Raw genomic sequence first — 16,095 nt, forward strand, 5'->3', positions numbered from 1 at the left:
AGCCCCTGATAATGATCTTAACCGCAAGCATTGCACCATAAGCCACCTTTAATGTCTTGTATTTAATTGAACATTCCGCTTAAATTCCTACTCCATTTCGGACCATACAAAATCCCCTTTCACAGGGGAACCAGACCTACCCGGAAAGCAATATCCCCACGGCAGCCTATTTGTGATGAAACCGCCGTCCGTCCTAACGGTACCCCCAGCAAAACACTTAATCAACTTCAAGTGCTCTTTTCATGAGAACCGCCGCACCAAATCTTGCTTGTCGGGTTCCCGTCCAATTTCAGGCGATAAAATTCCCTGCACAACGTGCCTTTCGGCTGCACGCTGTTCAGTCGTGCACGACGAATTTATGGCCAGCATGCATGCGCTGACTAAAATGCACTAACCTGGAGTTTTTTACCTCCTTTTATCATGGCAGAGCACTGTAATAAATTGTCTTGTTGGTGTATTATTTCCCGTTTATATTTACTTTCTCCATATATTAAAATAAAAGGTAACCTTCATGCATGCCTTCGTATTTTCCTCAGTGCATTTACAACGTTTTGGGGGTATTTTCTTCATGCCTGGTACCTCCAACAATAGAGTCATTGGTATTTGAACGTTAAATTAAATGCGCTCTAAACGCTTGTCAAAGTACCTAATCAAAATGATACACGATTACTTGGCAGCTACAAACTATCGATGAGGTAAATTGCGGTACTTTTGTATCAACTGGAGTATATTCAAATTCATCTGACAACCGCACGCATACCCCTGTTGCCGTATCCAGTCTCCCATCAAAGGGAAACTGTTTGCCCGTAGACACGCACCATGCTGCTTATCCCGTTGAATGCCAGCTGTTTCTTCATCATTTATCGATGTTGTAGATAGAATAGTAAACTACGGTCAACCTCCAACACGTCTTCAATTTAACTACGCGGGAATGTGATTTTCTAAAGCGCGCACTGCCCCAGCTGTAATTGTTTCATTCTTGTTAAGTTTCTGTTAGACACTCTAATTAAACTTTGGCTGAACACTTGGTCGCGATTTAATGGAGGTTCGTCATTTGGTATAATATTGTCTGGCGAAATATTTCTCCACCCGAATAGCTAGATGGTTTTAGCACGATAGCTGCAGGCGAATCAGGGAATGGGGTGTCAGCCCTCCCTCGCTCATTTCATGTATCAACTTTTTAGGGGCCTACGTCTAAAATTTGGACCTCAGAAAAATGCACCACGTAGGGGTCTTATTTTGCGTGTCCAGTTCGAGGACAGAACAATGAAAGTAAATGGTTTTTCTCCAAAGGCAAGAACTGCATGCAGCAATCCCCCTGTATCAACAAAAACTTCTCAACCCCGACCACTCACCCAGCAAAAATCTTGGATCCACCCTTGAGCTAGCCAAGGGATACACGTCGTCCAGTGGCATGATTTAAAATGCAATTTTATTTGTTATGTTGATTCCTTGTAAATACATTTATGCCACTCTGTGAAGGAAACGGAAAGACGAAACCTCAAGCCAGTGTCATAATTAACTTAATGTAAACAGATTAAGGAATTTTTACCAGACATTCCCTAGGGGTTCTTTAAAATGGTCGAAAGCACATTTTTGTGTTCTGACAGAGCAGTGCCTCCGTACAATACTTACCACAATGCTTGCAGCGGTTTGTGTTAAATATAGTGGTATCATGAAATAAACCATAGTAGTTTTTAAAGGGTATCATCAATGAATTTTCCTAGAAACACCTTTTCTTTAAGTTACACTGTTTTTTAACGTATGGAAATTATTTTACATCAATTTTAAGTGAAATTCATAGGGAAGTGCACCAGTTTTAAACCTTAAAAATGCCCCATTCTGGACAGCTGAAAACATTTCTGAAAAAAAGGTTGCGTAATTGTTATTTGTACCTATACTCGACAATAATCACTATAAAGAAAAATAAAATGTAGGCCAGCAAAATTTCGCACAATTTAGCACTTTTTTGTGCACACGCCAATGCAGCATTAAGGTTCTCTTCCCGAGATGACCTCACAGTTTTGGTTTTTGAAGATGAAAACTCTCATTAGCCTAAAAATCAAAGAGGCAGCAAAACACCCTTGAAAATAGTGTGACAGAAATTGAAAACAAGGTTAACTGGGGACACAAACGCTCATTCTGGAAGTTTTTATTGAGAAAAAAAATTGTATTGCAGCTACACTTTAAGAATACCTAGCCCTTACTTGTTCTACTTTTTGAGGAGCAGCTGTTTTTGCTTATTGTAAACAGAAAATTCCATATTTGCGGGCTCATTTCCCTGTATAAAACTTCAGGGCCACCCTGTATGGCGCCTATTCCTTTAGTTTTACGCTCTTGTAACAGGATTGTGGGTATTTTGTGTATTAAGCCTAAATCAGCTGAGGGGAATAAATCGTTAATAGGAACACATGTTTTGTCCAACGATCAATAAAGGAATGGCCAAACTCTTGCGCAAAGGCTCGCAGAAGGGGTTTGTCCACGTAGACAGGTAAAGGGGAATTTAGAGCAGTACACGATGTTGTTTCCGATCCACTTAATAATTTTACCTGACAAAAATGCTTGATGTAGAGGGATGTACATGTACGTAGCCTCCTGTTTCAGAAAATACGGAAGTGGTAGCATCGCCGCTTCGCGAGGCGTGACATTATGAGGCGTGACAGGTGCTATGTTTCACGATCAAGACAAATAAATCGATTATGACATGATTACCTTATTGAAGAACGATTGTGTGCCGTTAAAAATTGGCTTGTAAGTTTTTCAATGAAAATAGAAAATCCCATATCAAATTGCTCGCATAGATTAGAAATAGTACGCGGTTCATTTTCATAAAATATGTTTATGTGGATATTATGTCACAATTTTTTTTCTAAATTTATAATCATGATTTATCGATGAAATCTATTTCAGATATATTTCATGGATATGATTATAAACTTGATGTTACTTTTCTTTGATTTAACGCAGGTTTTTGATTTTGTTGTTGACGTTTTTGACTTCTTGGGGAAAGCATCCACATGCTTTTGTCGTTTTCAAAATACGTCCAATTGAAAATAATGGCGCCATATGACAATCAGGAAAACACCCCAATCAATAAAGGGTGCAAAATATGTGGCATTTACGTGCAGCCTTGATGATATACTCGAGGTGCAGATATGCACAGTCTTTGGTTGTTGCACGTGTTTAGTACTTTTGTTGTAGCTGAGTTTTGACTTCACCTTGCATTCAACATAAACTGAAGCAGGAGGGCCGGCAGTACTACTTGGGTCTAATCCCAACAGACGGTGTAATGCCTCTTACACACACTCAAATTTGTTTTTACTCGAATTTCTGGGGAATGACGCATCCGCACGGCACTGAACTCATACCCTTGTGCAAATACACCGTGGTGTTTTTGTGTCCTGCAAAATCGACATCTATTTCATTTTAAATAAAAAGGAAGGAGAAAAAGTCTGCATTATAGTTGCATATTCATATCCCAAAGGACAGAACCTCAGACCATCTCATACGAAAGACCATGTCTTTCCAAGGGAAAAGAATACTTTTTCGTTGCTTTTCGTAGATGAACTGAAATCAACTATATTTTAGCATTCTGCTGCTGTTTCATGCTTGGGATAGTTTAGAAACATTGTGCTTGGTTCTGAATCTGGTTTAGCGCAGAGAGCAAAGCACCCCACAGCAGAGCACTGCAATACGCGTTACAAAAAGTACTTCAAGTTTTACATGAGAGCTAATTTATTCTGACGGTGAAATGGCTTCGCGCCAATAATCTTTATTGGTTGTTGGTTTACACCGAATTGTTAAGATCGTTTCGTGTAAAGGGACGACAAATATTTCACCGACAAATCTGGCGGCAAACTTGAGACAGGGATAACCAGGGCGCAACCCATTCTCTTGCTTGTCGAACGTATTTTTTAAATTTTAGGTGTGCGTACTTGTATGCAAGTTGTCAACGCCCTTTTTCTAAATACGTAGAAGTCGACTAGGCAGTTTACCAACCAGTGACGCGAGGAAATCGTAAATTTGATTGAACGTCATCACAACAAAAAGAGAGATAATCCAGAATGTAAAAATCATGCAAATACCAATTGCACCAAAGTTCATCAGATGTTACCAACAAAATCCAGTTAATCCATGTCCCCTTAGACATGTTTACGAGAGAAATTTTGAAATTTATACAATCTGCATGCTGCTTGAACAGCTGTGCACAAATGCTACTTAATGAATGAAAGTCGGATGAAAAAGAGCGTCGTATATGAGTAAACAAAAAGACTGCTAACTGTGCTTTCTTTCGTTGGCTGCAGCTTAACTCAGAAGGGCAGTTTATGCAGAAAGAGTCTTTAATAACAGGAGCGTTGTGTGTCTCTGACATGATAATCATACAAGAGAAGACAAACATGGAGCATGCACATGTATTAGACCTTCCATGCTTTTAACAAACACATAATAGCTTGTATCCAAGACAATTTTGTCTTTGCCTGAGTAGTTTGGCTTTTTGTTGCATTTAGTACAAGAGGCAATAAAGTAAAGGGTAATTTCTGTTACAAAATATTGGTCATCAGCTATAATTCACATTTTCAGTGAAAAGAAGGCAAAGACATGTCGGATAAAAACCTCACATATTACGCAATTTGTCGGCATCGGTTAAGGCATATAATGCTTGTGGCATCGAAGCTTCAGCTTCATCACGGAACGGCCGTCCAGTCAGCGTTCCCAAGTGCGCTCCCCCTCTGCCTTCCTCAGCTCGTCAACAACGCGTCATTGCCGTCGTGGCGTTCCATGACACAACAATCAAGATATATCTGTTCCCTGCACTGCCGTACGTGAAGAGCTCAAATCTCCCTGTCCTGTGGGAACAGATCGAGCCAGACATTGATTCGTGCTCCATCATCAGGAGCGGGTAGAGCCCCCCCCCCGACGGTTGTCGCTTCGTCACTATTTTGCTTTGCCAACTTGGGGTCTATGACTGGGCAGTTTTTGAAGCACAGTGTCAAGATTAAACTAGATAGGCCGATTGTCCACGGACAATGTAAGCGGCTTTTTTGCCTATAGGCCCTATAATGATATTTTAAAAGGTTATAATTTGATACTTTTAGGAGTACAATTGGAATTAGATTTCAACGATACTTCTTTCTTTGTTGTTAATAATTTATAACAAGATGAATCTAGTCTCTTTTGTACATTTTCAGTTTGACGCAAATTTTAATTTACTTTTAATTTTTTTTGATTTTATTGATTATTATATTGTCATTGTTAAAAATAATATAAAAAATGTACTGGTACTATCATCTACCTATCCACCAAGTTTCATGACGATTAGACCTTCCCCAGAGTGTTTGTGTTTTATGACGTCATCATGACGTCACGCATTTTTCCATTTTTCGTGCATATACCTATTGCCTCACAAACCTAATACAATTTTGAATTTATCATATTGCGTTAGTAAAATAGGGCGAAACCCTTAAAAAATTCAAATTTATGTATAAAATCGTATAATGACATCTCCTCAATTTTCATCTATATCACATCCCGATATAACCACATACCAAGTTTCACCCCAATCGGACTTACCAGTCTGTAGACATAGGGCTTTGAAATATACAACTTTGCGATGACATCACATGACACATGATGACGTCATCGTGACGTCACTCTTTGGCATACATCTATGCAATAAAGGACTATGCCTATGCCAACTTTGAATTATGTGCAACAAAGATTAATGGCAAAAGTGCTGCAAAGAAAAATCGTGTGCAAAGTCTCTGGGCTTTGGTATCAAAAAGAAGAACCCCAGCCAACAAAAAAAAATCTGAACGAAAGATAGACTTTTTCGCAAAGGTTGCGAAAAAGCCAATAACCGTAATATTTTTCTTTGACGGCCTCGTACTGGTAGTAATGCATAGATGTACTGACGGTTTCACTCGTCTGTAAGTTCCTGAAATTTACTCACGTTCCTGTACTCAACGCGCCAGGGAAGAAGATTGCATAAAAATGATTACATTTTGAAGTCTCGCACTCTACAGCTTCAATGAAGACTTCGTTTAAATATAGATTACGGAGTGCTGTTTTGCTTACAAGTTATAAGATTTGGGAAAATCTATTATGAAGAAAATAATTGTGTAGGCAACTGGTCACCCTATCTAATTGAGGAAAGTGATTTTGCACAAGGGCATTAGGTGACGTGTGCCGTAACTCTGGCCACAAAGCCCCAGTGATTTCGCTTATTCCCTATACCCTCATATGTCTAACAGAAACGCACAGGACATTTATCTGCCACTTTGAGCTCTACAGTTATTCAATATTTTCGAACAATTTTTTTGTGTGGTGATTTGGTGTGATGATGTACAGGCCATCAGATTATCACAGTAGCTTAATCGTGTTTGGAAATATCACGTTAAATGCCGTTTATTCAGAAGTATCACAGCTTGCTTCGAAATACGGTAGTTTTTTTTTCTTTTCATAAGGGCGGAAACAATAGTGGAAGGTGTTAGGCTTTATAACAGCACTTCATCGCAAGATAGTCCGTGCATTTCGTTGAACCTACTCGGATGAACACTGATATTAATCCGCAGGGAAATGAGCCCCAGTATCTCAATGACAAGAGCCACCACTATTCATTTTTTACTCATACCATACCCGCATAAATCCACGTCATCTTATTGGTAGATTGTTATACACATGTCAGTGAATTATTCATTCTATTAAACAGGTACCGTTGAATTTTCCAAAATTAACATTAATTATTTTCCATAACACAGAAATGAATGTTCCTATTTAAACAGAAAAGAATTTAGGCCATCCAAACATTAACTATCGAATAACGTACATGGTCGCCGCCATGTCGCATGTTGCTTTCCACTTTCACCAACCAGCAATTACCGGTTGTTTGTTACCGGCGTTCGAGCGGCCGATCCACGAACAACAAATCGAGCTCAGCGAAATTATACCGTTGTAATGTGCAGAGACACACGATACGGACAGTCGCAGCTTTTAGTACCGAAGTGAACATGTCACGCGCAAAAGGAAATTAGCGTAAGAACCAGCGCGTGAACCGACACGCGTGTGTATTCCATTCGTTTGTACTTCCTGGTTCAAAATGACGGCTCTTAACACAATTAACACTAAAGTTTGGGCGACACCCATACACACGAAATACCAGTGACATTTTGTCGTCTGTCAAATGTGGAAATTCGGAACTCTTTAATAATGCATGGTTATGCTTCCATAATGAGCTAATCTGGTATTTCGAAAAAGCTAGGTGATTCGGGAACAAAGCACGCGCTGCACTGTGGGGCATGTGCTGTTTGAATGCCAAACTGTGGCCGTGTTTGTTTCAAACGGATCCAGATCACGATCTGTAATCCATCATTACGGTTTACTGACACCAAAACCTGCATAATCGATGGTGCGAACCAGCTTTAGGATCACTGATCCATATCTGTGTGAAACTAACAGGCCTAATATCAAAGAGATTGTCAAACACAGAGAGTGGACAATCAAAGTAAAACGGCGACCCGTATTGAAAGTTTACAAATGCTTTATTCAGGCGTTGAATGTTCTATTCACGTTGAGCAATAAAACATGCAATCTGTCACCCCAAGAAATTATTCTTACCACTGCACAAATGTGAAATATTCATTATTTGTATATTAAACATTTCAATAATTTACGAAAAATCCATTTGTGCATGACCCAGGTCCCCAAACCCTGAAACTGTTATTAAAACACGCAGAACCGTATTTTTGCTGTCAGACTTTCTCTGAAGGTTGACTTAAAATCTGATGAAAAGAACAAGGCAAAAAGGGTGTTAGAAATTATTGTGTGCCGTCCCGGTTATAGAGGAAATTGTATTTGGTGACAGACCCTAACCACAAGCTACATTTGGTTAAAAAGAAACAAAAAAACATAGATAATAAAATCAAGTTGAGTCAATTCATTTCAAATTGATAATGAATTCCCTAAGGCTCTCACTTTCAAAGGATTTAGTGGGAAGATAATTATAATTATGTCAGTATTCCGGGCCCAAAACCTCTTACGCGAATAAAACACGCTGAAAGTCGCAAGATTAGCACACTCTACGTTACAGCTGCTGTCACTTCTACCCGCTTGCAGACTTCGTTTGCATAAATATCTTCGAGTACCCGCTGATATAGGGGCACCTGTGAATTGATAAGGAATCTGCGGTCTTCCTGGGTGAAGTTCAGGCGCTTAGAGTAATACCTTGCACAACACAGTAGCCTGAGGTTCAAATGAATTTCCTACTAGTCTTTGGCAATCATCCTTTGATATCTCCGGATAAAACTTTGTCCCTGGCAAGCCTTTTGCCATGGGACTTTAAGTCTCGTGGATCTATACATCTGTGGTCATATTAATGTGAGACCTGTCCGACTAAATTTAGGGAAATTCCTGAAATCTTTTCAATTCCACGATCTTGTTCGGTTCTCCTTCTTGGTGTGCGTCGCAAGCATGTTCTCTGATTTTCACTGCTGTTCTAATGTAAATAAATGAAACATATCCTTTGAGCGGTTTAGTGAAAGAGACGCTCGAAATAACGTCAGTGCCTTGAATGTATTCAATGCACTGAAGGCACTGTCATAACAAGACGAAAGAGAACAGTCTTTGTTGTGTAGGCTATACACAAAAGTAAAACGACCCCCTAAATAAAACGATCTTTTTACTGAATTTGAATAAGTTTTATACAAGAGGCAAACAATTTTCCCTTTGAGCCCATCATAGGACTAAGACAAAGTGCAGCTCACGTTGTTGCATATTGTGCTTGTGGATATCATAATATACTACCAGCATCCTTGTAGCATTGCATTTTTCTAAAGAAGCCTAAACGTATTAACGATAGTTGTCAGGTGAGCCAAATGCTTCAGTGGAAAGAGCAATATTTTGGTGGTTGTCTGCCCTCATCTCAGAAGCCTTTGCTTTTGGGCTGCAAAGAGTGACACGACATGTAGATTTAGCATATATTTTTTAGTCCGGATTGCACAAACATCAATGAAATTCAAATACCTGCACATGCGCATCAGGCAAATGTGTTTGATTTCACACCACTTAAAATCTCCGAAGATTGGTTCTGAGCGGACATGAAACAATTGGTATAATTAATCCACGCTTTCACAGTTATAGGGGAAGCCCCCTCCACCTCAAGTGTGCTAATGCAATGGTATTTTGACTAAAAATCTGAACTCGGGACTCTAAGCCACCCAATTAATGAATGCTTCCATACGTAATAACCACATTACGATTTTCTCATGATTTCTCAGGGTAGTATTACGAATCGTGAATCCCGCATCAGACGTCTATATAGGCGAACGTAGATTTTCAACTGATTTGAATTGACTGAAGAATTCCACTCTTTTCTGTCCACATTGCGGAGTACATGTATAAGCGTCAGCCAGGCTGTTCTTTCCATCGATTTTTCTTTCAAAATTGCAATTCTTATTCACTGTGCTATGAGCACACCTTCGTCGACGTGTACGCTTCAATAGATGCGTTGACGTGCGTTTGTTGTAAACAATAATACTCCTTGAAAATAACACATAAGGGAAAGCATACACCACACGCCATAAGCGTTCTGAATCGACGCATGTCCGGTTGCTTTTTCCTGCTTGTAGGCAAGCAGGGTGATTGTGTTTGCTTCAGCCAGTATCAAATGAGTATAAAATGCATGCGAGATGTTGTGGCTTCCACAGTGGCTAACCTTTATATGTACGGTATTTGCAGTGTTATTTTTTCTTTTAATTTATAAAAAATTAAAAAAAAGTTTCCCCTGAAGGCCTTTTGTATAGGTGTTTTCTTTGGGTACTTCAATTTTAGAATAGGACGATGAATGAACAATATTCCGTTTCCCTCGAAATTTCCTTACGTTTGGAAGGCCTAAACACTATCTTAAGGCGCCTTTCTATATGTACGTTTTTGGCTGCGTCGCGTACGCGATGCGTTCATGCGTTTCACTTTCACGTACATAAAAAAGCGATTCCATCAACAAAACACACGTGTACGTTGTGTGAGGTCGTCAAAATCGCTCCGGGAGCGATTTTGGCAGATATGCAAAGCTTTACGTAAGTGTTGACGTACACATGGAGAGGCGCCTTTAGTCGCAGGCATATAAAGCCATTGGTTCGCCTAAGGGAATGGGTGCCTTGGGAAGCCTCCGGCCAAGGGGTGCCTTGGTAAGCCCCCCTCCAAGATAATGACTCGTTCAGTTTTCAGTCGAACATTAGGCTGACTGTCATTTATTTGAGTTACAAGGCGTGTGATTTATAAGTCCGTAAGGGCTATAAGGCCTGCGCAGGAGTCATAAGACTCGTGCACAGGCCTTACATGGTAAAAAAAAAGTCGGTCAAAACAGTGTTGGGTATTTGTTATTTGCCCAACCTTGGATAAAGCTACCACATTGTTGGTCAATCTTCCGTCCCTGTCGGTCAAACATTGACCAAATATTGGGAAGAATTTGCCCAAAGGTTGCTAAGTTGATATTTTTACCAACATTGGGCAAAATATCAACCCAAAAATTAACCAACCTTTTTACAGTGTAACCCTTGCCTACTTAACAGAAAGAAGGAAACATTATTTACCATTTTCCAAGTACGACTTCCCACACGTACTTTCATTGCCACCAATACTCAGCGTTTACCTCTGTCATAATGCATTGCAAGCGCCAGCAAAGGAGTTGACGTCGTGTTCAAGATCCTTTCGTGTCAGTTACAATTTTTAACTTTAAAATGAAAGTCGTAATTGCCTTCAGTGATTCATACATTACTGTTTTGCTCTTTTAAATTTCAGGGAAGAATGAGGCCTTCGTTGCGAATGCAGAGGGAAGCGCTTCTCTTGTTCACGGTGATACATCTGACAATGGCGGTCGGTTTCCTACCCTACCGATGCCCCAATTACTGTCACTGTGAGAGGAGGACGAAGACTGTTTCGTGTGTGAGGAATCTTTTCACAGCGGTTCCACTGGATCTTCCGCGCGACACCAAAACACTTGAACTTCACCGGCAGAATTTCACATACATGGGGAGGCTATCACCAGTTCCCATTAGCTCATTGAGAAAGCTGAATTTAACAGAAAATAGCATCCAGTATATGGTGGACGACGCCCTGGTTAATGTACCTAGGCTTAAGCGGCTGGACTTGAGCTCCAATCACTTGACCGGCATCCCTACTGCGGTCTCGGGAGCGTCTTCACTGAAAGAACTTATCGTGCACAATAATCACCTTCGGTCTCTCCACGTGCACGACTTCGCCAACCTGACTCAGCTGGAGGTCCTGGACCTCGGCAGTAATTCTCTCAGCTTCCTGCCCAACGGTGTGTTTAGCAAGTTGCACGAGTTGGCCATTCTCTACCTCTCGGACAATTCCATCCAGACCCTCTCTGGTGAGATCTTCGGCAACTTGTCCAAGCTGGAAGAGTTGCACCTAACGCACAATCAAATCCAGATGGTGTCAATGGGCTGGCTGAGTAGCGTGCCCAATACGTGGGTGCTAGAACTTGGGTCCATGCTGGAGCAGGGCCACCCTACGGCTGCCGCTAATCTGTTGACAGCCACCGGTACTGACTTCTTTTTACCAAACTTGGAACGTCTCGTGGTGAGCGGAAACGACCTGCTCGATATCCCTTGTGAAGACTTTCTGTTGTTTCCATTCCTTAAGTACCTGGACCTCAGTCTAAACTCCATTACAGCCATTCCAGAGGCTTGTTTCAGCATGCTGGGCGAACTGGGAATTTTGAAGTTGAATAACAACCGGATAGCTGCACTCAGACGAGGAGCCTTTTTCAACTCCTATAGCATCTTAGACCTGGACCTTTCGGTTAATCAGATCCGGGAGCTGCCTCCTGGAACCTTCATTGGAACTTACTTGAGAACCTTAGACCTCAGCAATAACAGAATACGCAGACTCAACAACGGGAGCTTCGTTGGCTTGGAACATCTTTGGGACTTATTTCTGATGAAGAACAGAATTGACAGACTGACCAGAGCCATTCTGAGACCGCTGGAATCTCTGGACATCTTGGACCTACGGATGAACCGCCTGATACGGGTATCCAATCAGTTCTGCAACATGTCCAGTCTATCAAATTTAGCCTTGAGTGGCAATTTGATAGAGTACATCTCACCAGGGGCTTTTCGGGGCTCTAACAACTTAAAGGGAATCTTTCTGAACGACAATCGTATTAGGACGGTGATGGAGGAGACATTCGACTTGCCCAATCTGGTGGCCGTCAAACTTGACGACAATCCCTGGCACTGCGACTGCCAGATGCGATGGATCCGAGAGGCGATGTTCCCGGACAGCAAGCGGCACACCTGGATGCAGTACACGGACGCTATGGGCGTGACCTCTTACACAGGCATTACCTGCTCCTCGCCCCCGTCATTCGCAAACTTCTCTGTATTTATGATCAAGGAGTCGGATATCTTCAGGTTGATCTGCACGAATTATGTTTCGCCTCTGGCAATTGAGATCATCGTGGGTATATCGTTCGCCATCATCGCGTTGAGCACGCTGTGCTACGTTGTCAAACTCTACTGCAAGGTCAGGGACTTGGAACGGACCGGTGCGGAGACTTCAAAGTGTTTGTCGTAGTAACCATTCATATCTGTCAGCATTCTCGGAAGTTGTCAGCGCATGCCAAAACTGAATTGTTTTAATAAAACTGCATTATTGAGATACCGGAGAAAGTTGTTTTCAGCGCAACGTTTGATTACATCGGCTAAGTACAGCGGTAAAATGTCGACGTGGAGGGATTTCAATTTGCCTCACCAAGTCGGTAATGATAAGTTTGTTGAGCGAACCAGAACAGTCGCAGGAATCTCACGTGGATACAATTTGTGTTTCTGGATAAAAGTAGCGAAACTGTGTACACAGATTTCTTGTGAAGTGCCCCAAACTGGGTCAGTGGTATTCTTCATTGTAGAAATGAGACTTCAAGGTCCCAATGATACAGCATATACACTGCAGTCACAGCAAGCAGCAAATGTGTCTTGAAGGCAACATTGTTTGACATTGGAAATCCACTCATTCTTCTTGTCTAAAAACACTGTTTGTGGGAGACAGTGGTAGAATATTACACTTTTTATGGCAAGCATGTGTTATGGCATCTATAACAATCCATGTTTTTAATATCCTCAGTAATTTGTACACAAATAAAAATACCCGTAAATTTGAAGAGATAATTGCAAGAACTAGCTCTCTGTTTGGAAACTGCACTCTTCTGGAGGATAACCAAACAAACTGATCGTTCCTGCTCGCATCTTCTTGAAAGCTGCAACGTTCTCTAAAAATCCATGTTTGCGCTTACAATCTTGGTTAGTGCTGTTGAAGTGAGCATTCATTTACAAGACCATGGATTGGTTATAAAACAAAGGAGCTTGTGTGGATTATTTACAGAATCTAATTTTTCCAATGTCGGCCCTTTTGAACGAAGAGGCTATACCGGTTTGAGGCTGAGTCATTTCGAATAATTGACTATTCGAATATTTCGCCCTCAGTTCGATCGAATATTTCAGTATTCGGATATTCGGCATAGTCCTATACCGGTTATCATCTTGGGGAAAATTGAAGAGTGAAGCATGAAAAAGCACGCCTTCTACATGCAGGAGAAAGCAAGAATGATCACACTGTGTTACTTTGCTAATGGCTGCGCCACCGTTTTGGACATTACCAATTACGAAAAGTAAAGTGAAAATCTGTGAAATTCGAATTTGCGAATTTTAAACCTCTAGGGTAACAAAAGTCCAACATTGCCCTCCTCTCAGCACCCTGGACATATTTTCAGGCATTATAGTGAAGTGGAAACCATTTTATGCTATAACCGCCCTCTGTGATAAAGTACGAAGAAGTTGGATTCAGTTCATTCTTTGGAAAGGCCCTTTTCCCCAATTCTTTTCACATTGAACACAACGCCAACTTTTTTTATTGTATTTAAGTAACACTCCAAATGCCTACATTATGTCTACACCAGCTCATCATCAGTCAATGATCTTGCTTTATTCGTATGTCATTTGTGCAGAATAAATTCCCATGAAAGCAAGGGATGTCTCGTCACTTGTCGTTCTTTGTGTTTGGCCAAACGTGAGTGTCTAAAAACTCCACACTGCCAGAGGAATTACAATCGCTTTGCGTTAACATTTTGACTAGTAAAGACCAATAACGATGAAATGTTTTTTTTTTCGAAGACCCGTTTCTTTCGCTTTTCTGCCGGGCCAGGCTTATGTTATTGCCATATTTGGGGAATGAAATGAACTACCCATAATTTCCATGCAATTAAAAAGCCGACAACCCACTGCACCTATATGACTGGTAATGAATGCATTCAACTGGGCAAGCTGGCAGGCAGATCTGCGAGAGAGCGCAGGAATCGCGGTAGTACCCGTCCCATTATAGAAAGCCAAATACTGCGTGCGAAAACTGTCACTTTCGTTTAACTTTATTTTGAAAGGAAAATGGAGAACAACTGCAGCAACACTCCTTTTTAAATATGTGCAATTTGCATATGTCGTCGCTGTGCTCAAGAAGCGAAACAAACAGGAAAATCAGTCATTTTTCGATCTGGATTTTTTTGTGTGCAAATACATGTAGAGATCATTTCCAAATACAATTATCTCTGAACGTCCGTTTTGCAGCTTTTTGAAGACGGGCACTTGGCTGCAGCATGAATAAAAATATTTCAAGCTAGTTTCAACACGCTTTAGCATACCTGTATTAAAGTACATGTATTTCCAGAATTCTAACATTGCATGTGCACTTTATTTACATATGTAGGCCAACTGACATGTGCATGAGATGCCTGACCTTGTAATTTAGGAAGGCCAGACACTTAGATGCATCATTTATTACGATAGATACGAAGGCAAAATCTCAGTCTTTCCTGCCGGCTTGACAAACTTTGGCATATAAGTATTTCCAGAATTCTAACATTACATATACATTTTATTTGCACAGGTAGGCCAACTGACGTGCATGAGATGCCTGGCCTTGTAATTTGGGAACGGCAGGCACTTAATTACCGTAGACGAGAAGGCAAAATCCCAGTCTTTCTAGTCAACTTGACAAACTTTGGCATATAAGTATTTCCAGAAATCTAACATTGCATGTACACTTTATTTATAAACATACAAACATACTGTATACATAGCCTGTTAAGCCTGACACCAAAGTCAATGAAGAACTTGGTTCCTGATGTGACGGTAAAGTTCAAAGAGACATTGCCACTGCCGAATTGAGAGTTTCGGCAGTGGCAAATGTCAGTCAAATGTCAAATGCATCAGTAAAATACACACATATCACCATCATTTATTCTGCATGTATCTCAACTAAAAAGGGTGACGATCATTGTCTATACGACGATGGCGATATCTGACGATAATTATGACAATATTGATGATGATGTTGATGGTTCGACCTAGGTAAAAGAAGATTATCATCTAATCGCTAAACTGATCTAAACTAAACTTAATAAGCAATGGTTAAAGCTATGCACAGTTTAAATCGAATTACTTGTGGCAAGGTATAATTAAATTCTCATACAACAATTTCCAAATCATTCATTTATTATCATTGAAAGAGAATAAAGAACACTTACGAAATTAAACTTATCCAAGAACAAAAAAAAGGAAAATTCCATTATTCAACTTCGAAGTTGCAGGAGCTGACGTGGCGAAACAAAGTGACTGTAGTTTTACATTATACGCGTATGAGAGAAAACCCACCAAAACCGAATTATAATATTGAATCTATGAAGTAAAGGTATTTGGATCAACTGGCTATGGTCAGGTCTATGGAGGGCCATACAGAGGGTCAAAGGGAGATTTCATGCTCGCAAACCACATGTTGGTCAATTTCCGTGCAATGGGTTCTGCATATACAAGTACATGTACTTGAATTAAGTTCAGTTGACAAACTTATTTGGATGGAATAATTAGACAAAAACCAGGCAATCATACACCTGGTACACTAGTAACTTCTGTGTTAAGTTGTCAGATCGGTGGATTTTCAAAGACTCAGACTTGAACGTAGTCTATAATAATTGACCTTCTGGACTCAGCTTCAAACAATGAGAACTTGGCTACCAAGACTTGGCCA

General features: G+C 40.6%; 1 protein-coding gene across 1 annotated transcript in view; it reads left to right on the forward strand.

The window, feature by feature from the left end:
- LOC110989538 (uncharacterized) overlaps window positions 1–14,044 on the forward strand; it is a 38,446-nt gene extending 24,402 nt beyond the window's left edge. Inside the window, exon 5 of the mRNA XM_022254001.2 lies at window positions 10,795–14,044. Within this exon, the coding sequence (XP_022109693.2) occupies window positions 10,801–12,597 (1,797 nt within the window). The 5' untranslated portion in view covers window positions 10,795–10,800 and the 3' untranslated portion in view covers window positions 12,598–14,044. The remainder of the gene's footprint in view (window positions 1–10,794) is intronic.
- Window positions 14,045–16,095: the final 2,051 nt, after the last annotated feature.

The sequence above is a fragment of the Acanthaster planci genome, linkage group LG04, assembly GCF_054643075.1.
Source record: "Acanthaster planci isolate LZ-2023a linkage group LG04, COTS_SCS, whole genome shotgun sequence".
Classification (NCBI taxonomy): Eukaryota; Metazoa; Echinodermata; class Asteroidea; order Valvatida; family Acanthasteridae; genus Acanthaster; species Acanthaster planci.